This window comes from Lynx rufus, unplaced genomic scaffold (assembly GCF_022079265.1).
Source record: "Lynx rufus isolate CCGP_SWC_20201006 ecotype Redwood Valley unplaced genomic scaffold, mLynRuf1.p SCAF_9, whole genome shotgun sequence".
Taxonomy (NCBI): domain Eukaryota; kingdom Metazoa; phylum Chordata; class Mammalia; order Carnivora; family Felidae; genus Lynx; species Lynx rufus.
In genome coordinates this window covers 85,876,834-85,901,112 of record NW_025814897.1, presented here as the reverse complement: position 1 = coordinate 85,901,112, position 24,279 = coordinate 85,876,834, and the positions used below count along the sequence as shown (strand labels likewise).

Genomic DNA, 24,279 nt, shown 5'->3' with positions numbered 1-24,279 from the left:
GCAGGGATATCCCAGTTAAGTACACCGAGTAATGGTCTTACCATGGTTATAAATGTATGACTCAGGAAAGATTATTATTTTCACTGGCAGTGAGAAGAAGAACACATGAATACTTGGGGTGGTTGGATAATTTGCAGGATTCTTTGCACTTACGCAGATGTTATATTCAAATACTTAGGTTCAGGGTTCACTTTATTTGAGGGTAGTAAAACAAAACACAGACACACATATTCATACATCTATATTCACACACTATACACATGTAACTGATACAACACATCAATGTTCCAAACTTTAGAGTTTAAATACATGTACACATACAAGTTTACTTTCTAAAGTCTTATTTTGATATAATTTGTTCTTGACTAAAGAATAAGGAGAACGTATTTCATATATGGCACAGAGAAAACAGATGGATAAAAACAGGGAGTATGATGATGATGTAACATCATTTCATTAATTGTCTTCAATCACATTTTGATTTTACAGATTTGGCCTCTGAGTGATTTTGGATTTCTGCGTGACAGCCCTAATGGCCACAGATTTTCTGACGATTAGCAAGCATTTATTCTTTTGATTTCATTATTCTCCCCTATTCAAGTGAATTTATCATTGCCACTGAAACCATGTACCTACTAATAAACTATTTGCTATTTAGTTTTAGTCATTTTTTAATTGTTAAATGTAAAGAATAAGCAACACACACTGCAAGCTATATTAGTTCAAAATATATGGATAAAAATGTAATCCAAAGTAAGTCCTCTAAATTTTATGATAAATATAAAAATATTTTTAGGGGAAAAACCTGGGTGACAACCTCACTTTTGAACTTTTGGTTTTATAGCTATGATGAAAGTAGTCTCTTGAATATGCCTTATACTTTAGCTACATTTACAAGTCAGAGTAGTAACTAGTCTTGTAAGTCCAAACTAATAATAAATACCAGGAGTTCAACCTAATAAAAAACTGCTAAGTCACATGCTTGGCTCACTCATTTGAAATTAGGTAATGAAGTTTCAGTGATCCCATAAAGGATTTCTCAGATTTTTAAAAAATGAGTTCTGACTTATACTGTACATAGATTATCAAATGCAAAGAAAAATAAAATCTTTAGTGTATTATAATCAATAATAACATTATAAAAGTCCATTTGGTCATACCAGCAATGTAGTGGTTCTCTATTCATAAATAGAGACATTAATACCCTTAGACTTTGAAATAAAAAGGAAAGTAATGCATCTGTTTCAAATTAATATTTTTTAAAAAACTGCCACTTCCTAAGTTACATTTAAAGTTGAAGATGGCAGTGTTCAAGCCTTACTCCCTTTAATGTAGCCACACGAAGACTCAGGGAAGATAGTGCCAAGACCGGAGTCAAGTCTTTTGACTCCAAAGCTGTCTTTTCCACAGTTGCCACTTTACCTTCCTGAAGGTAAGTTCATGAATATCCATATCCAGTCCTAGTTATGAGACAACTAGGTTCACATGCTATTCACAAAGATTCTAATTTAATTCTAATGACCTGAGAATGAGATACTTGTACAACAGGCTGATAACTTTAGCACAAATAAATGTCATGTTACTTCAGAAACTTAGTAACTATAAAGGAACATGATGATACTGTGACGCTTAACAAGAGGAGACATGCTTATTTGAAGAAAAGGAAAATTCTTATTTTGTACCAAGGAGAAAATGGACCAAATAACAAAGTTCTCAGATGGGAATTCACAAAATATAATTTATAATTCAAGTCTTTTTTTTGTGATCTACAAATATAAATACATATAAATAACTGAGTTCATTTTCTATTAACCTAGGGTGGCCCTCGCTTGAGTCTTCTATTTTCTCTGCAAATAAAAGAGCTGACAAAAAAAGAATCCTGCTTCTTTTTATCAGCTTTATACATTTACTTGAATGGGCGCTCTTCAACATGTATGAATACAGAGTTAAAGGATCCCATTTAGTGAACAATTTCAGCCATAATGAAGGAGTTCTATTATTAGTGAACATGTATCACAAGAAATCAGGGTAACTTCTTCTGCTTCATCCTTGGAAACACTGTATTTTCCACCACATCGGCAACTCAGAGAAAAAGTGTGATCATCTGTAAAGAAAACAACATGATGCATCAAAGGTTTACAAGTAACTATTTCAACACCTTTTTAAAAATGCAGCTTATGTCACAGAAATTGCAAACCAAAAAAAATTTTCAGTAAGTATAAAATGTATCTAAATGAGAACTTGAAAAGATTTCTTATATAGGGACAATGTTTCTAAAAATTACCTACCAAAGAATCTTTTTGTTTTGTTTTATTTTTATTTACTTTGAGAGAGAGAGGGGGAGAGAGAATCCCAAGCAGGTTCTGCGCTGTCAGCGCAGAGCTCAACTCAGGGCTTGATCTCATGAACTGCCGGATCATGACCTGAGCCAAAATCAAGAGTCGGACAATCAACTGAGTGAGCCAGCCAGGCACCCCAAAGATCTTGAGGGGACAGCAGATGCTCAGGGGTGACCCATGACATTTATTTGAAGTCTTCTGTTTTCTGTTTTAAAATATAAATTTTACATTCCTCTCAATTTATTTGTCCAAATTATTACTGTGAAGGAAAGAGAAAAATAGCTCTACATGTTTTACTGTTAAGCCACATGCTTTTTTGCCTGGAGTATATCCTTTTAGAGAAAACTCTGCTAACTTAACTGTTAATCAAGTTTAACATTTTAAATACTCTCTGTTCTAGTATCACACTAATTCTGTGAAGTGAGATGCCCAACAGAGAGCATACAGCACAAGGTTTAGTCTACCAATGGTAGAAATTTCACTAAATCTGTCCTCTTGACAAGTTGAAATGCTTATGTCCTTTAACTGAAAGAATCTCTGATCCACTGGTCATTCCATTTCAATGTCACTGAGAAGTGACTGTCAAAGAAAAATAATGATTGATCACCTTATCCTGCTACTGCCAAAATTTTTTATTACAAATATATCAAATATCTTCATTCAGTTCTCAAACATTTTTAACACTCAGATCTTATCATATATGCCACTAAAAAAAAAAAAAAAAATTCGACCGCCTTCTATTTGTTCTCTAATCAAGTTTGGCCTTGGAAAAATTAACAAGCCAACTTTTGGGGTGCTTGGCTGGCTCAGTCGGTACAGCATGTGACTCCTGATCTCAGGGTCGTGAGTTCAAGCCCCATTCTGGGCATGGAGCCTACTTAAAAAACAAATAAACAAATAAGCCAATTTTACATGTTTCTTTTACCAGTAAGGAAAACATGAATTCATTCACACAATCCTTATTTCTCATCACAATGCCTTTTTTCTCCATAGACAAAATTATTTGATCTTGTATTTTAAAATGCTAACATCCTTTCTGTCTGAGCCAACATATATACTGTAGTAGAGCATGCTTTCAAAGTGAATTGTTTCATTATTAAATTGTCTAAAACTGTACATATTCTAACCAAGGGTTTTCTTAAGCTAAATCTCCCTCTTGTTTTTTTACCACCTCAGTGAACACTGAGAAACAATCTGAGGTGACAGGCGCTCAGTAAATGATGCAGAGGCCACCATGGGCTACTGTGGAGTTTTGTCATAGAGGATTCCAAATGTTAATGCTCACTAAAAATTCACATCTTGTTACGTTTCTTCTTGTATTATTCTATCACTTAACAAAGTGATATCTTCACAGAAACCATTTTAAATACATTGAAGGCAAAATGACCAAGTTGTGAAACAGACTAACTCTAAGGGGAAAAGGTTAACTTCACTCCCTCAACAGTTCTTTAGGGATGCCTTTTAAGCATAGTAAAATGCACTGTTTCATACTGTCCTTGGGTCAAGAAGATGGTAATGTGGCTATGTCTACCATGTAGGGCTTCATCCACTTTTCTCCTGCTTGGGATCTTCACTTTCCAAGGCTATTCTGAAAATGGCTATGAAGGAATCTTCGATTTCTTATTTGCCCAGTTGATCACACTTGGTATTGAACTGCATCTGTCAAGAATGCTCTTTTCAATTGCAAAGAACAATTCGAAATTGCAAATTCAATTGCAGAACTTAGATTACTGGTTTTTAATATTCTTGCAAAAATAACAGCTTCATGCAGCTGTTGGCTGCTCAGTATGTTCTCTTAAGGATTATCTCTCAACAATAAGGATTATTTCCATCTTTATATATTAAAAAAAACCAAACATTAATTGAAATAAGTGTCAAAGTATGTCTGATACTTTTAAGATTCACTGTAGCTTCTTATAACTGATTCATTGGCTGTGGTTAGGATTCTTCTATATCTTCTGCACTGTCCAGTTTATTTAAGGGAATCCCAAGGACAGTGACACATTTATAACTTGACAATTTCATATTGTACATTTCCCTTTAATATCTTGTTTTTTTACATTTGTATCAGAAAATTCATTGTATTTGTTGACTTAACAGATGCTTGAACAACCAATCCATATTCATTTAAAATAAAATCTAATATTCATATTTTTAAAAGGCTACTGAAGGAAAAATTACAAAAACCAGTTTGGCTATTTCATATTCTCAGGAATCATTAGGAAACAAAATGCATTAATTAAATCAACTGCAGCAAGAAGAATTTGTCTAATAAGAGATTAAACACACATATACCCAATACTGACTGATGAGGTACCAATACTATATTTTCAAAAAATAAATTTAGTTGGGCAGGTCTCCTTGATAAATGACATGCTTTAGTCTGTCCCCTCCATGAACTAAAGTCTTTCACCAGATCCTATGTCACTAGTGTGTTCACAGCAGTTCTCTCGTTTACTCTGATGAAACCATTATTAACCCCTGGAGCCCCAGGTACACAAAACCTCAAATTTCCCAATCATTCACTGCAAATGAGAATTTATACACTATGATTTCATTTGGCACTTCAGGAGCACAGTGGCCTATAGGCAGAAACATGATTCTCCTCCTAAGTCAACAGCCTGTGACCCATCTAAGAGCATGAAGTCAAAAATTTGCCATTAAAAAAAATATTCCAGTAAACTTGTTTTCAGGAAGGATGTGCTATTTATCTTCTACCTAACCATACTCACTAGTAAATTTTTATAAACCCCTAGGGAATTTTTACCCCAGGCTAAACAATAAAGTGTTAGGAATAAAGTATATAAAAATTCTAGGAATTAGTAAGATTTTCTTCACTTGTCCAGAGAAACATGAACGTAGAAGGAACTTCACAGTGTCTAACCAGAGTGATTCATAAAACTATCAGAAGAGTAGAGAAATTAGATTTGTTTAAAAAATCTAATAATAGAAAAGGGAAAAAGAACGACTTCATGGTGGGTAAAAACCCAAGTTCCAAGCAGGAGAGTGTAGTATTAGGAATCCTGCCCTGACAGTTTGTGATTCCATATAAAGAAACAAAAATAAAAATTCTAATAGGAATTCATCTCAAATATCAACACAGGAGGATGGAAAAAATTATTTTCCCTATTACACTAGTGGGGAGTAAACCAAAACCCAAATCATGTAAAAAAGAAAATCTCATGAAACTTTATGTACCTAACATCTAATTAGAATAGAAAAATGACTGGAGGGGCACCTCGGTGGCTCAGTCAGTTAAGTGTTCGACTTTGGCTCAGGTCATGATCTTGCGGTTTATGAGTTTGAGCTCCACACTGGGCTTTCTGCTGTCAGCATGGAGCCCACTTCTGATCCTCTCTGCCCCTCCCCAGCTCACGCTCTCTCTCTCTCTCAAAAATAAAAATAAAATAACAGAACTGGAAATGGGTCAATAATGGACCTTTAGAATGAAACAAAAATATTCTTAAAAACACTATATATATATATATATATATATATATATATGGCCAAGTTATTCTATTTTTTAAGATTACCAAATATCCCATGAGAGTTTTTCTTCTTAAAGAAAATCTCTAATATTTTTCTCTACTGTAGTCAAGAGAAAAAATCTCAACCTTCATTCCAACACATTTCTTCGAGATATACTTGAGCATCTACTGGTCCCGTATTTCTTAGATCACCTTCTGTAAAATATAAAGAGATGCTTAATTTGATACTTTAATCATAACCATGAAGAATGCTGAAAAGACAACTCCAGCCTGGGGACTACAGTTCTACTTTACTTACCATTTAAAAACTCATTTTACCACTTTTGACAGCAGTTTTAAGGCTACCTAATAGTCCACTTCTTATAAGCCTTAACAGTCAAAATCTATCCTATTTTCCACAAACATTGAACAAGCAAAAACCATAGAATTGATTTTGATAATTCCTTGTGATTAACTAGTGACCTCTATTTTGTGAAAGGGAATTTTTTTGTCAGATAAACTATACCTGTAACTAAGGAAGGCAGCGTGGAGTTGGGCAAAAGTAACTATTTGAACCTTAGTTGTAAAATCTTACTAGCTTTCTAACCTTAGAAATATACCTTAGATATACTGAGTTATCTCTTAGCTACTTCAGAAGGGTTGTTATGGACCAAATTGTGTGCCCCCCAAATTCATATGTTGAAGTATTTGGAGATAAGCCTTTTAGGAGGTAATTAAGGTTAAATAAGATCACAAGAGTGGGGTCCTAATCCGATAGAATTGGTAGCCTTATTAAGATGAGGAAGAGAGGTTTATCTCCATGCACAGGCACCAAGGAAAGTAGGATATAAAGACACAGCAACAAAGAGGCCATTTAGAAGCCAATAAGAGAGCCCTCACCAGAAACCATATTGACTGGCACCCTGATCTTAGAATTGCATCCTCCAGAACTACGACACATAAATTTCTGTTATTTAAGCCACCCAGTCTATGGAATTTGCTTATGGCAGTCAGAGTAGACCAACACCAGGGTGTTGTTCTAATCAAATGAAATCAGGCTAAAAGTGCTTTAAAGAATAAAGCTCTAGGGGCGCCTGGGTGGCTCAGTTGGTTAAGCATCCAACTCTTGATCTCAGCTCAGGTCTTGATCTCAGGGTCGTGAGTTCAAGCCCCACGTTGGGCTCTGCACTGGACATGGAGCTTACTTAAAAGAAAAAAAAAAAAAAAGAATAAAGCTCTAACCAAATGTAGGGGGCTGTTTGTCATCTGATTTTAATTGCTTTCAACAGAGTCGTAGGAAACTTAAAGACAATACTTTAATAAAAGATTTCAATAACCATATAATACAACTGTATTGTGTTGATGTTCTATTGCTACTTCCTAGGCTTAAGTTTTCCCTACAGGTGGAAGGTCCAAAGAAGCCTGAAATTCCAACCAAATTTAGTAAAAGTATGGTCTAGGTGGTAAAAGCATGCGCACGCCCTTGCTTAAAACAAGTATACTCTGGGACAAAGGAAGCCACTATAGATAAGCATTTGTCTTTGTTTTTAAAGGCATGTTATACTTCACGTATGCTTGTATTGTTCTTCTAGAAGTCAGTGCTTAAAAGAAACTTCTAAAATCCACCCCTCACCCCAATGAAATTTTCTTTAGCTGTCTCACTAGTCTCTTGTTCACTTGCTGAGACTGCTTTCCTTTGTTCCATGTGAGAATGCCTACAATTTAATTATATTTAATAACTGCCTGTTCAAATTTATTGGTGAGTTACACAATTTTAAAATAGATGAAAAAATTTTACAATATTTTGAACTCACTATTGTTTTCTGTTAAGTATGTCAAATATTACATCACTTCATATTTACTGAGTACCAACAGTCTATTAAAGTGGCCCTAAAATCCAAAGATACAGACATTGCCCAGTGGCCAGGTGTAGCCCCTCCATGTCGGGGGCCCACTGAATAGCATATGCACACTGTATCAGTATGCGAAGTGATTTCTGAACAAAACAATTTCCACATTCTACATAAGGTACGCTTGGCTGTAGGCTATTCGGTATTTTAATTTTTAAAAACTTCTCCCTGGAAGTCCCATGGATAGAGAAAAAAAATCTTAATCACATGTTTCACTTCCTTACAACGAATGACTAAGGTAGTTTGCTTGAATGGGGAAATGAAACATTGTTTTAGATTTGAGGAGTGGGGGTAATCAGCACTTAACAGATTATAATTAGGGGAAAAACATATGTAAATAATTTACAATCAAGCTGCCTATATTCCAGGGTATCTTATTAGATCTTAAGTAATTCTGAAATCAAAGCAAATCAGACAAGGCAGAGTTGATAAGATGAATAAGCCTTTTTAATCCAACCTATCTTGGACACCTGCAATACAGCAATTATAGAAAAAGACAACTCATTCCTATATATCCATTATGCTATTTTCTATTTTAAAATAATAAGTGAGAAATAACTAGAAAAGATAACTGCCGAGGAAGTCAGCTTCATATTTTTCTGCTTCTCTATTAGGAAGCTATTGTTATTCTTACCTAGTTATTATTTCATATGGAACTCTATTGTTCCACCTACTCAAAAACAGTGGCTTTTACCTTTTTATTATTTTTTTCTTCTTAATGTACAGTAACTTTAGCTACCTATTTTAAGTTGAAAGGTCAACTTAGATGATATCTCACAAGAGGGAAATAGAATGCAAAGAGTACTTTCCCAAGTCAGAGTTAAAAGTATACTAAAAAATACTTTCATGTTCTGTGGCTGATCTAAACATTTATATGTTTTATCTGATTATTCAATATTATGTGGACACTGTCCAAGTTTTTGTGGGAATTCTGATTTTAAAAGTCGTATCTGACACAAAAGAGAACACACCAGGCGATTCCCCATTTTCTGAAATATAACAGGCAAAACTACTCTGTTGTTGGGTGACACTGTGGTGTTAGGTGTGGGGGGAGAGTAGGGACTAGAAGGAGTTGCAGGGCCTTCTGGGTGCTGGTTAGTTGGATGCGTTTACTGTGAAAATCCATCAAGCTGGACACTTAGGACTGGTGCACTTCTCTGTATGTATAGTTCAACAAAAAGTTTTAAAGGTAGTGTGTTAAGCCTCCAATAGCTATACTTTTTAATAGAAATAAGGAAACAAAAGTTAGGGGAAAGAAGTTAAAAGCCTCATAAGAAAGTGTGTGTTCCTTGAAAAGATGGTAATCTAACAACTTCTTAAAAAGGCTGGGGGTGATTAACTCAGGGAGATTGGATCCCTGGAGAATTGTATAATGAGCTGAGGGGGTACATACAAGTAAAAGGTGAATCTAAATGTAGGGGGTGGGGAGGTGACCACGATCCTTTGTTGAGAGGCAGGTGTCCAGGGAGTGAGGCAACAGCAACCTCCCCCCTACTAACTACGATTACAAGGAAGGAGCACAAACAAATCAATGTTGTTTTTTTTTCTTTCTAAACAATGATCTCTGCTTGTCCACCATTGTAGTTATAATTAGAAAACTTAATTCCTCCCTAGCCTGTAAAGTAACTCACAGGAACCTTGTAATTAGCTTTGATAATTGTCTACTAATCAGGCATGGCATCTGCAAAATAGATAAGTTCCTTTTAACTATTACATATTATAAATATTTTTTCTCATTACAATATTTCAATAGGTATCTGAAAATGTAAATCCTATCTTAAAATTTTCCTGTTAACATGACACTACTAAAAATGTTGACAAAACATAAACTGACTTAGAAAGTGATTTAATTAAAGGAATAGATCCAAGATTTAAATCTGGAATCTTAGCCACAGAATGGTAATAAAAACAAGCAAACCCAGCCATTTGGAAGGAAAACGCAATGCCTGGCATTTTGGGTACTCTATCTTAAGTCCAGTTACACTACATGATTCCTAATTCTTTGAAGGAAACGGGCTTAGCTTTTCCTAAGGTATGTAGGCCTGCTCACACCCTGTGCAGTACCCACAGCTTAGCCAAATATGGAGACAAGAAAAAGATCCGAATTTATGTACATACAGAAAGCAATGAATTATAAAGAGAGATTGCTGAGGAATATAATGATAAAATCAAATAATTTATGTGGTTACTTGGAAAAGAATCTTTCAACCTTTAGAAGTATAGGCCCTTATGACCTTGTGTTCTATTGGATTTGTCTGACAACAAGAGGTGAAAGAATTCTGTGGTTCCATTGTCTCAACAGTGGGATCTGAGAAAACACTGGCAGGACTCATCAGAGAGGTTTATGAGCCTGCAATTCAAAGAGATTAAAAGGAAAATCTAGGGAGATTCTTTCACACTGAAGAATAACATTAAATAACTATTAGCAGCTTGGTTCAGTAAAGCTTACTAGAGCTCTCGCTGGGTCATTCACAACTTTCTAAAAGAGGAAAGGTTTTTTTCAGCTCCATTTGGGAATCAATAAATATTTCTTACTTCTTACAAGACAATGGCATTCCAGTCTTTTAAAGCTTCCTCCTAATGATAGTAAAATTTCTAAAACAACTCTTTGCTGCCTAATAATTACATTTCCTAATCCCAGGAAACCTTTTCTAACTAAAGCTACAATTCAAATAAATAAGTAAAAATAAATAACAGCAACAAAAAGCTGTGGTGGAGAGGAATTTAAGTTTATTCATTATGGCTGAGATATCACAAGTCTCATTCAACCCAGTATTGGCCAAAAGATCTAGTCCATCCGCAGTTCAGTCCCGACTATTCATGTGTAGCAATGTCGTAACTTACCCAAGCGATCAAGTCCCCAGAATGCTCTCATTTAGCAATTAGTCTACTGTATTTATTTTTATGTCTTAAAATACTTAATTTCACACTTAAAGCTTTAAGTCATCTGTGTGTTAAAAGCTAAGAGCAGTGTTTTTCTCTTAGCATCTTGCTGTTTTAAAACCAAGTAATTTAATTTTAAACAATCACCTCATTCTTAAAAATCACTTCACTATACATAATTAAAATTTTCATATAGGAACTAACTGGAAGGAAATCAGTTTCCTTGTCCTTAACAGTCTCTGTTCTTAGAACAGTCTCTACCTTGATAAAAGAGATTCAGAATCAGGCAACATTTAATTTGAAACCTGTTCATTAAATCAGAAAGCTCTATAATCCTTTCCCAGATGAAATTAAAGAGTCACTTGCAAGGCTTTCCATATCAAAGAAAAATTAAAAACTTGGAGTTTAATTATGGACTTGGAGAACTGTGGGGCTTTTATAAACTGAGTGTCAACCCAGTGCTCATGACAGATACCAAATGAAGACCGGAAACTGAACTTCACGTTTCAGTACACAGCAGGTAGAACAGCATTACAAGTAAGCCTGGCCTCTCATTCTGACCCTCAAATAGGAACTCACTCCTGATTATCTGGAACTAAAAATAGTAGGTTGTACACACCTATTCAAAACTTGACAGCCCAGCACAATGATTAAAAGTCAGAGAATGACTTTTGAATTTCCCCTCTATCAATTACTAGCCATGTGACCTTAGTCAAATTACTTAACCCCTCTGAACCTCAGACTCTTTCTCTGGAAAGCAGGTATTAATATCTTCCTTAAGAGGCTGTTAAACAATGATTGAAAGACAATTACCATAGATCTAGTGCTCAATAAACAGTAGCTCTTTTAATTGTTATCTCATAATGCTTGTGGTGACCTGTTCATAACAGACCATAAGAAAATGACTAAAGAGTAATCCATTATGAGTGGGGGAAAGCCTCAAGTACCACAGTGTAGGAAGGTAGCAACTCTTGACCTTGTGTGGATTTGTAACAGTGTTAAGAAGTTTGATGTACTTTGCTATTGTCAGTCCCATTAAAATCAGCCCATTATTATCAGCCCATTATTATCAAAGCCATGGTCCACACAATTATTGTCCTTCCGAAGTATCAAACAAAACTGAAAGATAGGAGTCACAGAGAAAAAGTGCAAAATAATTAATTTGTACATTAGATTCAGAGATTAGAAATGATGGCAGATTAGAATGTCAGGGAAAGCTTTCTTTGGGAGGTGGGAGGTGGATTGATGATCTTGAGTTCAAACTTGAACAAAAAAAACTGGGAAGAATCAGAATGGGAGGGTGTTCTGAGTCATGACAAACAGCATAAGCATATGTGTTTGAGAGCCCCTAAATGAACCAGGGAAGAAGATTCACATTAGGTTTGTGATTGGTGACAAGGCTGAAAAAGTAATTAGGAACAAACTTCAAAGCTTCTGTTCCATTTAAATTCTAGCTGAATGGGAAAATGTTGGGTTGGGGAGAGGGTGGTTATAAAAGTTCTTAAACAGGAGTGAGAATAAAGAAAGCTAGACCAATCAAAATGTGAACCTCTGTAGAAGGCCAATTAGCAGCTATGGAAATAATATGGGTATGTGTTCTACTCTGGGTATGGACTACCATGGTAGCTGTGAGAATAAAAAGATCACACAGAAAAAAAAATTACAGGAATGTCAAAACTCACATCTAATTCATTGGTTGTATATTGAGCAAAGTAGAAGTAATCAGAGTGTAATATGAAACGAAAGTTTCAAGTCTGAAAGAAAAAAATAAGCACTGAGAAAGGCAACCCTATTTTGGGTTAAGATTCATTGATTTTGGGGCGCCTGAGGGGCTCGGTTGAGCATCCGACTTCAGCTCAGGTCATGATCTCATGGTTTATGATTTCGAGCCCCGCATCGGGCTCTTTGCTAACAGCTTGGAGCCTGGAGCCTGCTTTGGCTTCTGTGTCTCCCTCTCTCTCTGCGCACTGCCCCCCTCTCGAAAATTAGTAAACAGTTAAAAAAACAAAAAACAAAAAAAGACTCATTGATTTCAACTGGATCAAGTACCGAAGTAGAAATTGAGAGTGAAGTTAAAATGGGAGGCACAAATTTCCTAAAATCTTACATTTTCTCTATTATTAAATCAGAACTCCCAATTATGTCCAACTATACCAGAATTATAAGTGTAGTCTTGCCCATAGGTTCCCATAACATTCATTCTTTCAAACTAGTCAAATTTTTATTTAAAACCATTGAGAAAGGATCTTAAAATAAATTTTTATTGCAAAAAAGTTATTTGCATTCAAGTAAAAGTAACAGATAACATGAGTAGTCACCTTCTTATGACAAATAAGATGGAGCAGGACCCTCACAAAAAGTTTTGTCTATACTCTTTTCTCCATCTGAAGAAAGTGCCAGTCCCTAACTGTCCAGATGGATTTTCTGCATCATTTCACATACTTTTCCCAGAAACAGTCACCCAAACAAAACAAAACAAAACAAAACAAAACAAAACAAAACAAAACATGCCCCCTGATGCTTATGTTCAAATTTTACCTGAAGCACATTTTTACAGCCAATTTTCAAATTCCTAAAATCAAATGGAAATACTGATATGACCACAGATGGAAACTCTAACTTGACTAATACAAGTATTTTGTAAGGGTCAGTTTTAGCACATAATCTACACAAATATCTCCTGGCCTTAAGTCATTATTCGTAACTCAGATTCATATTATCTACATTTAAAAGCGTTATTTCCACTCTTACGGAGTTAATCAGTCTTTAGCATTAACTTGCTTTCAGGAAGGTCCTTATTTGGGGCTCTTACCAAGAAATTACAAGTTGATACATAAATGTTGGTGGTGTTTAGATATTTTCCATATTCGGCTCAGAATTTATTTCCTAATCTTCCATTCTCAAATATTTATCCTAATAAAAGGGACAAGGTAAATTGTAAAATACAACACCAGAAGTGACCTTTTGTATCTAGCTAGGGGAGAGTAGCTGATTAGCTTTGAGTAAAGACACACTGACTTTACAATGTCTGGCCTAATCTCCTTCTGAGCCAGGCTATTTTGGGTATCCAGGTACTTGGCCAATTGTATAACATGAAGACTCCACCTTACCAAAATAATTTACTAACAGAACACCAAGATACATCTTAATATAAAATAATATACCACCAAGGAAGGATCCCAAACACAATGAACTTTTTTTTTTTAAACATTTAATTTGACTGACTTCATTTGGAGGTTTATTTTTATTAATTTGACTGAAACCATTTTGAAGGTTTGTTCCACTTCAGGTCACAAAGAAGTCAACCTACCTCATTAGCCATGTCACTCTGTACAGCCACTGAGACATTAGAGATCTGTGTGACTGTCACATTACAAAGCAACTGAATCACAATTCCTATTATTTTCCCATGATATACTTCTGATGTGTTTTTTAATGTGTTTAATATATCAGAAAACTCCCCATAAGATTTATAAAGGCACCAAAATCTATTCAAAGATATTATTCATATAAACATTTTACAGATCCTGAAAAGATTTTCCAAAGTGCTCATATGGTTGTCTGAAGCCTAATCTTGAATAACTACATGCCTTTCAAGGGAACATGGGAAGCAAGTCTTTGGAAGCATCCTTAGAAACAATAAGGTAAATTGCCAACTGGAACTAATTGATTAAATTCACTAGTTAACACTGCTTTCAAAATGTTAAATATCTGGGAACTGAATATTATTCATCCTTTTTTAGATTTGCTTTTCTTCAGCCTGGCCAACATTGCCCTAGAACTATCAAATAAGAATAGACAGTGGAAATGAGGAAGAAACAAATGTATGTACTTTACATAGCTAGACTTTTTTTTTAATTAGAACTCATCTGATAATATCTTTTGTGAAGCAAAGAAATACAGACACCAAGGGCCCCTGTAAATGATCTTTTACAGAAATAAATGGTTATGGGCAATATTGATGAGGCTCTCCTTACACCAGAGCACCAACTTTGAGCTGTGAAATATGAGAAAGCATTCCACATCAGCCAATAAAATATCTCCTACCTCCTTCCCAAGTATTACAGAGCTCAAATTTATTTTATACTCCAAGTTCATGGAAGGTAGGAAACAAATATATTTAAAGCACACCCTATGAAAAGAAAGTTCTATAATGAACTATCAACACATACAAAAAAGAGTTCTGTGTAACAAAGCTATTTCCATGTCCCCAGGGGGTGACCCAGAAAAAAAGAGTGCTTTGACCTGGTTATAACAAATTCTCTCTCTCTTGGTAACCTATCCTGGTCTTTAACAAATTATCACTCTCAAAGGTTTTCCTTCTATCAAATCTAAATCCTCACTGTTAGAAGTTCAAGTTCATTTCCTTCTTTTGAGGAGACAATTACTGAAGATGGGTCAAGAAGGAAAAATTAATGCCAGCATTCAAGAGAAATGACAATATGAAACTTGTTTTATTACAAAATTCTTAAAAATAGCTCTCATATGAAAGGCTTAAAAACAGCAAGTTATATTTGGATAAGAGACTTCTACTTATCTAAACAGCAATCCAATGTCAATTTAAAACTGAAATAAAGCATTATCACTATTTGCAGCCACTGGTAATGAAGGAAATACTTAGCACTTAGATTTGACATATTAAAATGTCATAAAAAGTTGTACCTCTACTGTACTCCTAGGATGTGCTTGAAAAAACCTGCAAAGCAAACTGGATATTATATAAATTCCAAGCAGAAGGTGGGCCTATTTATCCATATCATGAATCAGGCCCAACTCTCCCTGTATTTGTTTTGTCTAAATGTTGTGGCTATCAGTGACCTTTGATAGTCCCCTGTGATGCAATAGGCTGCCGTTACCTTCCCTTAAAAAAACCTTAAAACCAAGGATTCAAAGCTCAAAAGAAATCCACATTTCCAAGGACTTCTCAAAGGCAATGAGAAAGGCGTGAAGATGTTGATTATTTGTTCTTACAACATTTTTTAAAACTTTCCTTCATGTAATTCCATTGCTCACTTTTAACCCTGTTTCCTATTTCTCTCTATTTGGGTCTACTGACACCCTATTCCTCACCAAGAGAGATTCATTTTTTATCCCTGATCTCTCCCTGCCTTTTTTCTCTTTAGCCAGCGGGTTCCCACTCAGTTTTACTGACAGGTTCTTAACAGTAAAAGGCCGCGGAGTGGGAAAATGCAGAGCAACAGAGACAGCTCATACTCTACACCTCTCAAAATACAGTTGCGTGGATTATCCCTATTCGAAGCAAATACACTTACAAAGGAAAGACTGGTAAAGATGTGCAAAAGCACAGACGTAACTTCTCACACACAACACAATCATGTGTATGTTTCGGTACTTTTCACAGAAATTCTTTCATGTGAACCAAGGTTAAAAACCTATAAATAGAATTCACCCTCAAATGGAACCACCTCTACATTCTTCTGCCAGAGGTAAAACACATTTACAAAAGAAATACAGCATTTGAAAGATGCTTGTATATGCACCAAATAGAAGACCCAATATTCAAGCCATATTAAAAATAAGTCCAAATTCACTGCAAATTATACTCATCAGTTTCTTAATATTTTTAAAAAGTAAGCTCAAAAGGGCCTTAGAACTGAAGCAGAAGGGCCTTAGAGCTGAAGAGTATGATGAAAGTCACTATTAAACACGCCAAGATATAAACTAATAGCTCGTGAAGTCTTTACACACAAAGGTATCAAACACTGCCTGGGAGTAATACTTAATTTTATCAGTACAACTCCCTTTGAAAATAAATATGGATATTCCATATATATCATTGGCTTCATCCTATAATGCTGTGCTTTAGAGAAGTAAGCCTAGTTTCTCAAATCAAATCTTCATAACTTCAGTAGTAGAAGCCTTAAAATCATTTTGTTAGGATTGATGATGTACCAGTGTAGGGCATGGTGGGGGGTGGGGGGCATTCAATAAGCAACTACAGAGACTCAGCTTTTATCAACACATATGAGTCAATGCTGAACCTGGTGCGCTATTGCAGAGTGCAATTGAGTGTTTTCCCCACAGGCTGTAACTGATTATTGACTCCTCCCATTAGCATGCAGGGTGCATATTGAAGGTTCAAATAGAAGACTGAGGGGCTCCTATCCCAAGGCCAGTGCAGAAAGACAGCCTATCACTTCGTGTAACTGCAGTCTATGTGTGACAAACCTGACCTACATTTCTCCCTTTCTTTCTCACAAGAGCTTGTCACTGTTTTAGGAAGCTATTTTCTAAAATGCATAAAAGAAATGACTTACAACTGCTTAGGAAGTGTGCATTCCTAAAATGCCATTTATAGCAATCTTATAAAGAATAGTTTATCCAGGAGACAATCATGAAACTAGCCTAAAACAAACTCAAAGACAGCAGAGTGCTTTATGATGTTATCCCATATAGTACCTTTCTTTAGGCTATCATTTATACAGTATATATTGTTAAAAGTACTACAGTTAAAACTGTAATCAGTACATAATTAAATATAATAAAAAGAAGTTATTAAACATAGAAAACCTATTAATTAGAAATGTATAATTAAGCACTTTTCATTAGTTAGGGAAGTAGCTTTCGTGGCTTCGTAAGAAGCCACATCCCGTAGTAGTCTTGTTAATTTCTCAATGGATACACAGTCATCACTACTAAGAGTAGGACATAATTGAAAATCGTGATTCATCACTACTAAGAGTAGGACTTAATTGAAAATCGTGATGGTGAGGTAGGAGTAAAGAAGGCAATAACTCCGCCAAATGCTGGAGATGGCTCCCCAGGAATGGCTGTGGATTATGCCTCAGGGCGTCAGTGTGCTGTGGCCCCTCAGCACAAATACCTACCCTGCCGCTGCAGGTCATACTCTTTTTTTGTCTCTTCATTCCCTAGAATTTTCCATGCCTGATCAATTTCGATGAACTTCTGTATACATTCCTCCACTGTTCCTGCTGGCACATCTGCACTTTGTTTATCTGGATGATACTGCCAATCAAAAATAAGAGGGGGGTGATGAGTAAAGAGGGTGACGTGAGTAGGTAAAAAGAAAAAACAAAAACAAAACAAAACAAACTTGTAAATCTAAGTTTCAGTTAAGAAAGAAGGTAATGGGAAGATGAAAACTAAGATGCCAAGGCAACGAGACAACAGTGTTGGGCACAGGAGACAACTGCCAGGTTAATTAGACCACTGGAGTAGCTATAAATTCACCAGTGACATGATCTGTCACAACATGCAAAGACAGCATTTTCTGGATAATTTGCTGATGGAATCACTGGTCTCATGGACAATTTACCTAGAGAGGATGACTAACACAAACAGAAATAGGTACGTGCAGATAAGCAGGACCTGACGGCACAAACTATGCAGAGTCTGAAGCTTTCCTTATACAATGTGCTTGGCCATGGAGATCACTGCAAATGAACTACTAGCTTTTTCTTATGAAATCTTATGATTATACAATCATAGTTGAAAATAAATATCTTGCATCTTCCAGCTCAGCCCTAAAGATTTTAAAGTTATAAATCTCCAAACATAAACTTTTATTGAAAAACGGTTATTCTAGGGCAGATTGGTAAGAAACAACTTTAAAGAACTCACCAAAACATTTGAATGTAAATTAATTCATTAGTAAATCTTTCTCATTTGTGTTTTCTAAATCTAAGAAATGTTTAAAAAGGTTTCAATATGCAGTAATTTCTTTAAAGTATTTGGTCAAAAAAGAAAGTTTTATGCCAATTCATCAATTCTCAAATGCAAATGTAAATTTGGCTTACTGGATACTTACATTATCTCCTCTTTTTCCCTACATTCTTCGTGGTTCTCCCTTCTCTTTATCTATCAGTTCTGAAAGAATATGTCATTTGCAGTTCAGTAGCCTTTCAACAAATAAGTGAGGAAAGGTTATCTAGATGTAGAGACAGGTCACTTAAATAATGTGGGGATAACAGTAGCAGATACTCAAATATGTAATTTTTTTCATTCTCAAGTAAACAAAGAACCACTTGATAGTTTTCAACCAGAATTTTCCACCAGCAATTACTCTGAATGCTTTATCAAATACATTACAAAACATATTTTAATTTTAAAAGTTACCTTAGTAATTACCTTTGAACTAGTACACTAGTTTTTCCCCTTTGATACTTATTCTTTTTCTTCAAAATGTTTATAATAAAATAGGCAAGTCACCAGATTTACATTTCATGACATTAATATGGTTAGTTTGACACACTTGTCAATTAATAATGGCACAGTCACTTAAATTCTTTCACTGACTAGAGACAGTGAAACACAAAAAATTTATAGGTACAATGTCTTGTATTACCCAAGTTGCTAAGGCCAAAGTCACTCAATGAATTGTGGCAAGTAAAATGAAGTAAAGTGACTTCAATCCTCAATCCAGAATTCACAAAGTATTTTAATCATAATGTAGACTAGTGGTTTTGACAGTGAATTTGTTTTCATGCTGAACTTTTTCACACTGCTGATGATCCTCACTAGCAGAGCAAAAGCTATTGTGATATCTGGTTACACAGAAAAACATCATGCACGTTGAGAGAAAGATTATAGGGCAAACAGAGAATGAGGCTTCCATTTTCCCACTGGCAAACTATTTCTCTTCCGATACCAAATCTAACAGTTATCAACATTTAAATGTTTAAGTTCATTAATATAATGACTAAAGAAAGGAAAACTAAAGCTTTACTATTTTATCTTTTTATGGCCATGATTTACCAAATAATGTTCATAAAAGTCATTCCCATACTGAGGTTTAGGCAGTCCCTACAGTTAGGCTATTTAAGTAATATCCAAAACCCAAAACAACGTTTGTTACAATTAAAAGTTCTCTAGCTGACCTATTCCTCTACCACTGTGTGAAGATTTGTGCAAGAAGCCTTACCAAGAAAGCCCTACAAAATCAAGAATTAGTTCCTGGCTACCCAAAACTAAAAGCTACCACTAAATTTTATTGAGTCTTATATCAGGTCTATGATATGATAGTCAAAGCATAATTCAATTTCTTACTAACTCAGTATTTTTCCTCACTGCTATTTTAAATTAGCAAGTCACCATCTGAGGCTTTTAGGTCTAATCTTTGTGGTATGAGAATGCAGTAAATTTTATTCCATGATACAGAGTACAATTTAAAAATGGTAATTATTAGCAAGAAGATAAGTATGTCATTTAAGGTGCTAAACATATATATATATTCAATATATATATTCAATTGATATGTATGATATATTCAATATATATGTGTGTGTGTGTGTATGTGTGTATATATATATATATATATATATATATATATATATATATATTCAATTGATTTTCGGCAAAGGTGCCAAGGCAGTTCAATAAATTAAACTCAAACAACTGGATGCCATGTGGAAAAAATTAACTTCAATCTCTATCTCATTCCATACAGAAGAATTAAAGCAAGATGAATGATATCACAGACATAAATGTAAAACACAGAACCATAAAGCCTCTAGAAGGAAATACATAAGAATATTTTTACCCCTTGGGGTAGGGAAAGAGTACTTTGACAGAAAACAAAAAGAAAAAACAATAATGATGCAAAATGGATAAATTGAACTTCATCAAATTTTAAAACTTCTTGCTCAGCAAAGACACCATTAAGAAAGTAGACAAAGCCGAACTAAAATTTAAGTTAGAAAAATATAAAAAAAAAAAAGATGGTGGGGGGAGTGCACCTGGGTGGCTCAGTTGGTTAAGCATTCAACTTTGGCTCAGGTCATGATCTCACAGTTCATGAGTTTGAGCCCTACGTCAGGCGCTCTGCTGTCAGCACAGAGCCCGCTTCGGATCCTCTGTCTCCCTCTGCCCCTCCCCTGTGCATACTCTCTCTCTCAAAAATAAAAAAAAAAGAAAAGAAATTAAAAAAATAGACAAGGGGTGCCTTGGTAGCTCAGTTGGCTGAGCATCCAGCTCTTAATTTCAGCTCAGGTCATGATCAGGGTCGTGGGATTGAGTCCGACCCTGGGCTCCATGCTGACCATGGAGCCTGCTTAACATTCTCTCTCTCTCTCTCTCTCTCTCTCTCTCTCTCTCTCTCTCTCTCTATCTCTCTCTCTTTGCCCCCTCTCCTTGACTTGCTCTCTCTCTATATATAAAACAACAACAACAACAACAACAACAACAACAACAAATAGGGGCACCTGGGTGACTATTCAGCTCGGGTCATGACCTCATGGTTTGTGAGCTCGAGCCCCGTTTTGGGTGAGCTCAAGCCCTGCTTTAGGCTCCATGCTGACAGTGCAGAGCCTACATGGGATTTTCTCCCTCTCTCTCTGCCCCTCATGGGATTCTCTCTCTTTCCCTCTTTCTCTGCCCCTCACTCACTCACACCCTCTCTCTCTCAAAAATAAATAAATAAATAATAACTTTTAAAAGTAAATAAATAAAACAGACATGCCACAGACTGGTTTAAAAAAATGCTCACTAAATATATATCTAACAGAAGACTTGCATCTAGAATATACAACAACAAAAAAATCCTACAAATGATAAAAAGACATACTATTTAAAAATCAGGGAGAAAAAGCTTAGACACTTTTCAAAAGAAGATAGATAAACAGACTAAAGTGCACATGAACTTGTGCTCAAATTTTTTCATTAGTTATCAGGAAAATATACATTAAAATTATGAGATACTACTAAACACCTAATAGAATGGCTAAAATAAAGAAGACTGATAACACTAAGTGTTGGTGAGGTTATGGAATAATTAGCACTTTCACATGTTGCTGGCAGGGAACTATTTGAGAATTTCTCATAAAGACACACATATACCTATTCTGTGGTCAAGCAGTTCCACTTCTGGATATTTACTTAAGAGAAATGAAACATAAGAACATATGCCCACAAAAAAGACTTATAAAAGAATATACTCACAGCCTTATGCATATTAGCCAAAAAACTGGAACCATGAAGTCTATCAACAGGAGAATCAATAATTGGTACTATTTTGATACATAAGGGAGTACTATTCAAAAAGAAAAAAAAAACTATGATATACTCAATAACATAGATGAAAATCTAAAACATTACGTTGGGCAAGAACAAAAGGGTGCATACTATATGATTACATTGACATGAAATTCAAATTTAGGCAAAACTAAATCTATAGTGATAGAAATTAAAAGTTGGTTTCCAGGTGGGAAGTTGGGGCTAGAAATTAACTGCAAAGGGGCACAGGAAATTTTCTGGAGGAACAGACACATTCTGTATCTTGCTTGGGATGGTAGCTATATGGTATCAAATATCACCGACTGAACACTTAAGAGCTGTGCATTTTTCACTGTATGTTGACATTCTCTGAATAGAAAAACATCTTTAGGGGCGCCTGGATGGCTCAGTCTGGCTCAGGTTACGATCTCATGGATCGTGGGTTTGAGCCCCACATCAGGCTTTGCACTGACAGCCTGGAGCCTGCTTCAGATTCTGTGTCTCCCTCTCTCTCTGCCCCTCTCCCACTCATGCTTGCGCTCTCTCTCTCTCTCAAAAATAAACATTAGAAAATTTTTTTTTAAACTTCTTTAAAGAAAAAAAGAAAAACCTCTCTAGACATGTCTAAAATTATTAAAGAAATTCAGAAAATCTTTCCAAGCCATAAAGAAAAAAAATGAGAAATTTCTTTCAATATTAATACAAAGAAAAGTAAAATAAAAACAGAGAAAATTAATGCAAAGACTAATACAAATTATTGAAAAGTTTAAATTACAGACTACTTTATGAAAATATATAGTTTTACTACTTTTAAGTACTATATGCCAACCTCTAAAAACTTTAAAACATTTTAAAAAGTTAAGTATTGCTGAGCAGAGGACTAAAGTAACATTCACAATTAAAATATCATAAATATGTCACAATATTAAAAATGCTGAGAATGAAAGTCTCTCTGTGATTTTTATTTTTTTATTTTTTTAATGTTTATTTATTTTGAGAGACAGAGGGAGCACAAGCTGGGGAGGGGAAGAGAGAGGGAGACAGAATCAGAAGCAGGCTCTAGGCTCTGAGCACAGAGCCCGACATGGGGCTCGAACTCACAAAGTGTGAGATCATCACCTGAGTCGAAATTGGATGCTTAACTGACTGAGCCACCCAGGCGCCACTCTGTGATTCTTTATTATAACAGTACACAGGTAACTGTCTCCAAAGTTTTATTAGCAAACTGCTATTTTACTATTCTCACATGACTTAACAATTCTCAACTTTATGATCTATTTAACTGCCTCACATTTTGGGGGAAATTTATCAGTTACACAGACCTATGTTCTCGAGCGGGGGAAGGACAGAGAGAAAGAGAGGGGAGACACAGAGTCTGAAGCAGGCTCTAGGCTCTGAGCTGTCAGCACAGAGCCCAAAAAGGGGCTCGAAATCATGAACCATGAGGTTGGACACTTAATCAACTGAGCCACCTATGTGCCCCAGAGCTATGTTCTTTAAATCTCCACCTTACTGGGGTGCCTGGGTGGCCTAGTTGGTTGAGCGTCCGACTTCAGCTCAGGTCATGATCTCGCGGTCCGTGAGTTCGAGCCCCGCGTCAGGCTCTGGGCTGATGGCTCAGAGCCTGGAGCCTGCTTCCCATTCTGTGTCTCCCTCTCTCTCTGTCCCTCCCCCATTCATATTCTGTCTCTGTCTCAAAAATAAATAAACGTTAAAAAAAAAAATCTCCACGTCACTAACTGAAGATGAGAAAAGTGAACACAAACAAACAATTGTGAAACTGTCTTGATATGAAAATATAAGCTCACTTGGGTGACTATATGATATCCAGAAAATCATGTAATATATTATCAGGATTAATATGTGTTATCTATATCCTAACTAATTATCTAGCTGATAATTAATGCTTTGATTATGGACTCTTAATCCTAACTAGCTGAGATGCTATGGCAATGGGTTATCCAATATGGAACATTTTATTTTGATTTTACATTTTCTCCATATAATAATTTCAAGTGCTTTCTAAATTACTAATTCTAGAATGACTGTCACAATGCAACATAAGAACATAATGCAACTCGAAATGTGGTCCTCAGATTTGTAGCATCAGCATTATCTCAGAGCTCGTTAGAAGATGGCCCCAGCCCAAACTTAGGGTGGGGGGTGGGGGGGTTCAGAATCTGTGTTTCAACAAACTCTGTAGGCAATTATTATGCATGCTGAAAAGCACACTGTTAGCCTCCACTGCTTAAAACATGGAATTAAGTGCAAGTCAGAAAATTAGTGCTTCATAAACATTTCTCCTTGACAGATGCATCCTTCTAGGTATGTATCCATAAAAAAAAGAAAGAAAAAAATGCTCAACGAATGACATTCCTCAATTGTTAACCTATAACACCATGATGAAAATTACATCAAGTGTTCTAAGTCATACATTTTTTGATATTTGATACCTTTTGTTCACTAATCGTAAATGTCAGCCTCTTTATTTCACTGTTTGCACAAATGCCAGCATCAATGATGAAAAAGCTGATGAAATCTGAACAATATGCCAGTGGTATTTTAACCTGTTGATTTTTTTTTTAGAGGAGGATACAATTTATATGAGGCTTCAGATACTGAACACTGCAATAATGTCCACTGACAGATTTAACACAGAAACAAGTGTTTTGTACTAAAAGGGACAAAAGTTGAAGTATATATAAGTTA

At 35.5% G+C, this 24,279-nt stretch overlaps 2 protein-coding genes across 7 annotated transcripts in view; one reads left to right on the top strand and one right to left on the bottom strand.

Moving 5' to 3' along the window:
- Positions 1 to 656, top strand: part of IMMP1L (inner mitochondrial membrane peptidase subunit 1) — an 82,427-nt gene extending 81,771 nt beyond the window's left edge. For all 6 annotated transcript variants that reach the window (XM_047071053.1, XM_047071055.1, XM_047071054.1 and 3 more), the window contains one exon: positions 490 to 656. In XM_047071053.1, the coding sequence (XP_046927009.1) occupies positions 490 to 558 (69 nt within the window). In that variant the 3' untranslated portion in view covers positions 559 to 656. The remainder of the gene's footprint in view (positions 1 to 489) is intronic.
- The window catches only part of DNAJC24 (DnaJ heat shock protein family (Hsp40) member C24), a 55,155-nt gene continuing 31,050 nt past the window's right edge, over positions 175 to 24,279 (bottom strand). The window contains exons 3-5 of the mRNA XM_047071057.1: positions 17,448 to 17,586; positions 5,954 to 6,022; positions 175 to 2,104 (exon numbers count right to left, since the gene is read on the bottom strand). Coding sequence (XP_046927013.1) covers positions 1,974 to 2,104; positions 5,954 to 6,022; positions 17,448 to 17,586 — 339 coding nt within the window. The 3' untranslated portion in view covers positions 175 to 1,973. The remainder of the gene's footprint in view (positions 2,105 to 5,953; positions 6,023 to 17,447; positions 17,587 to 24,279) is intronic.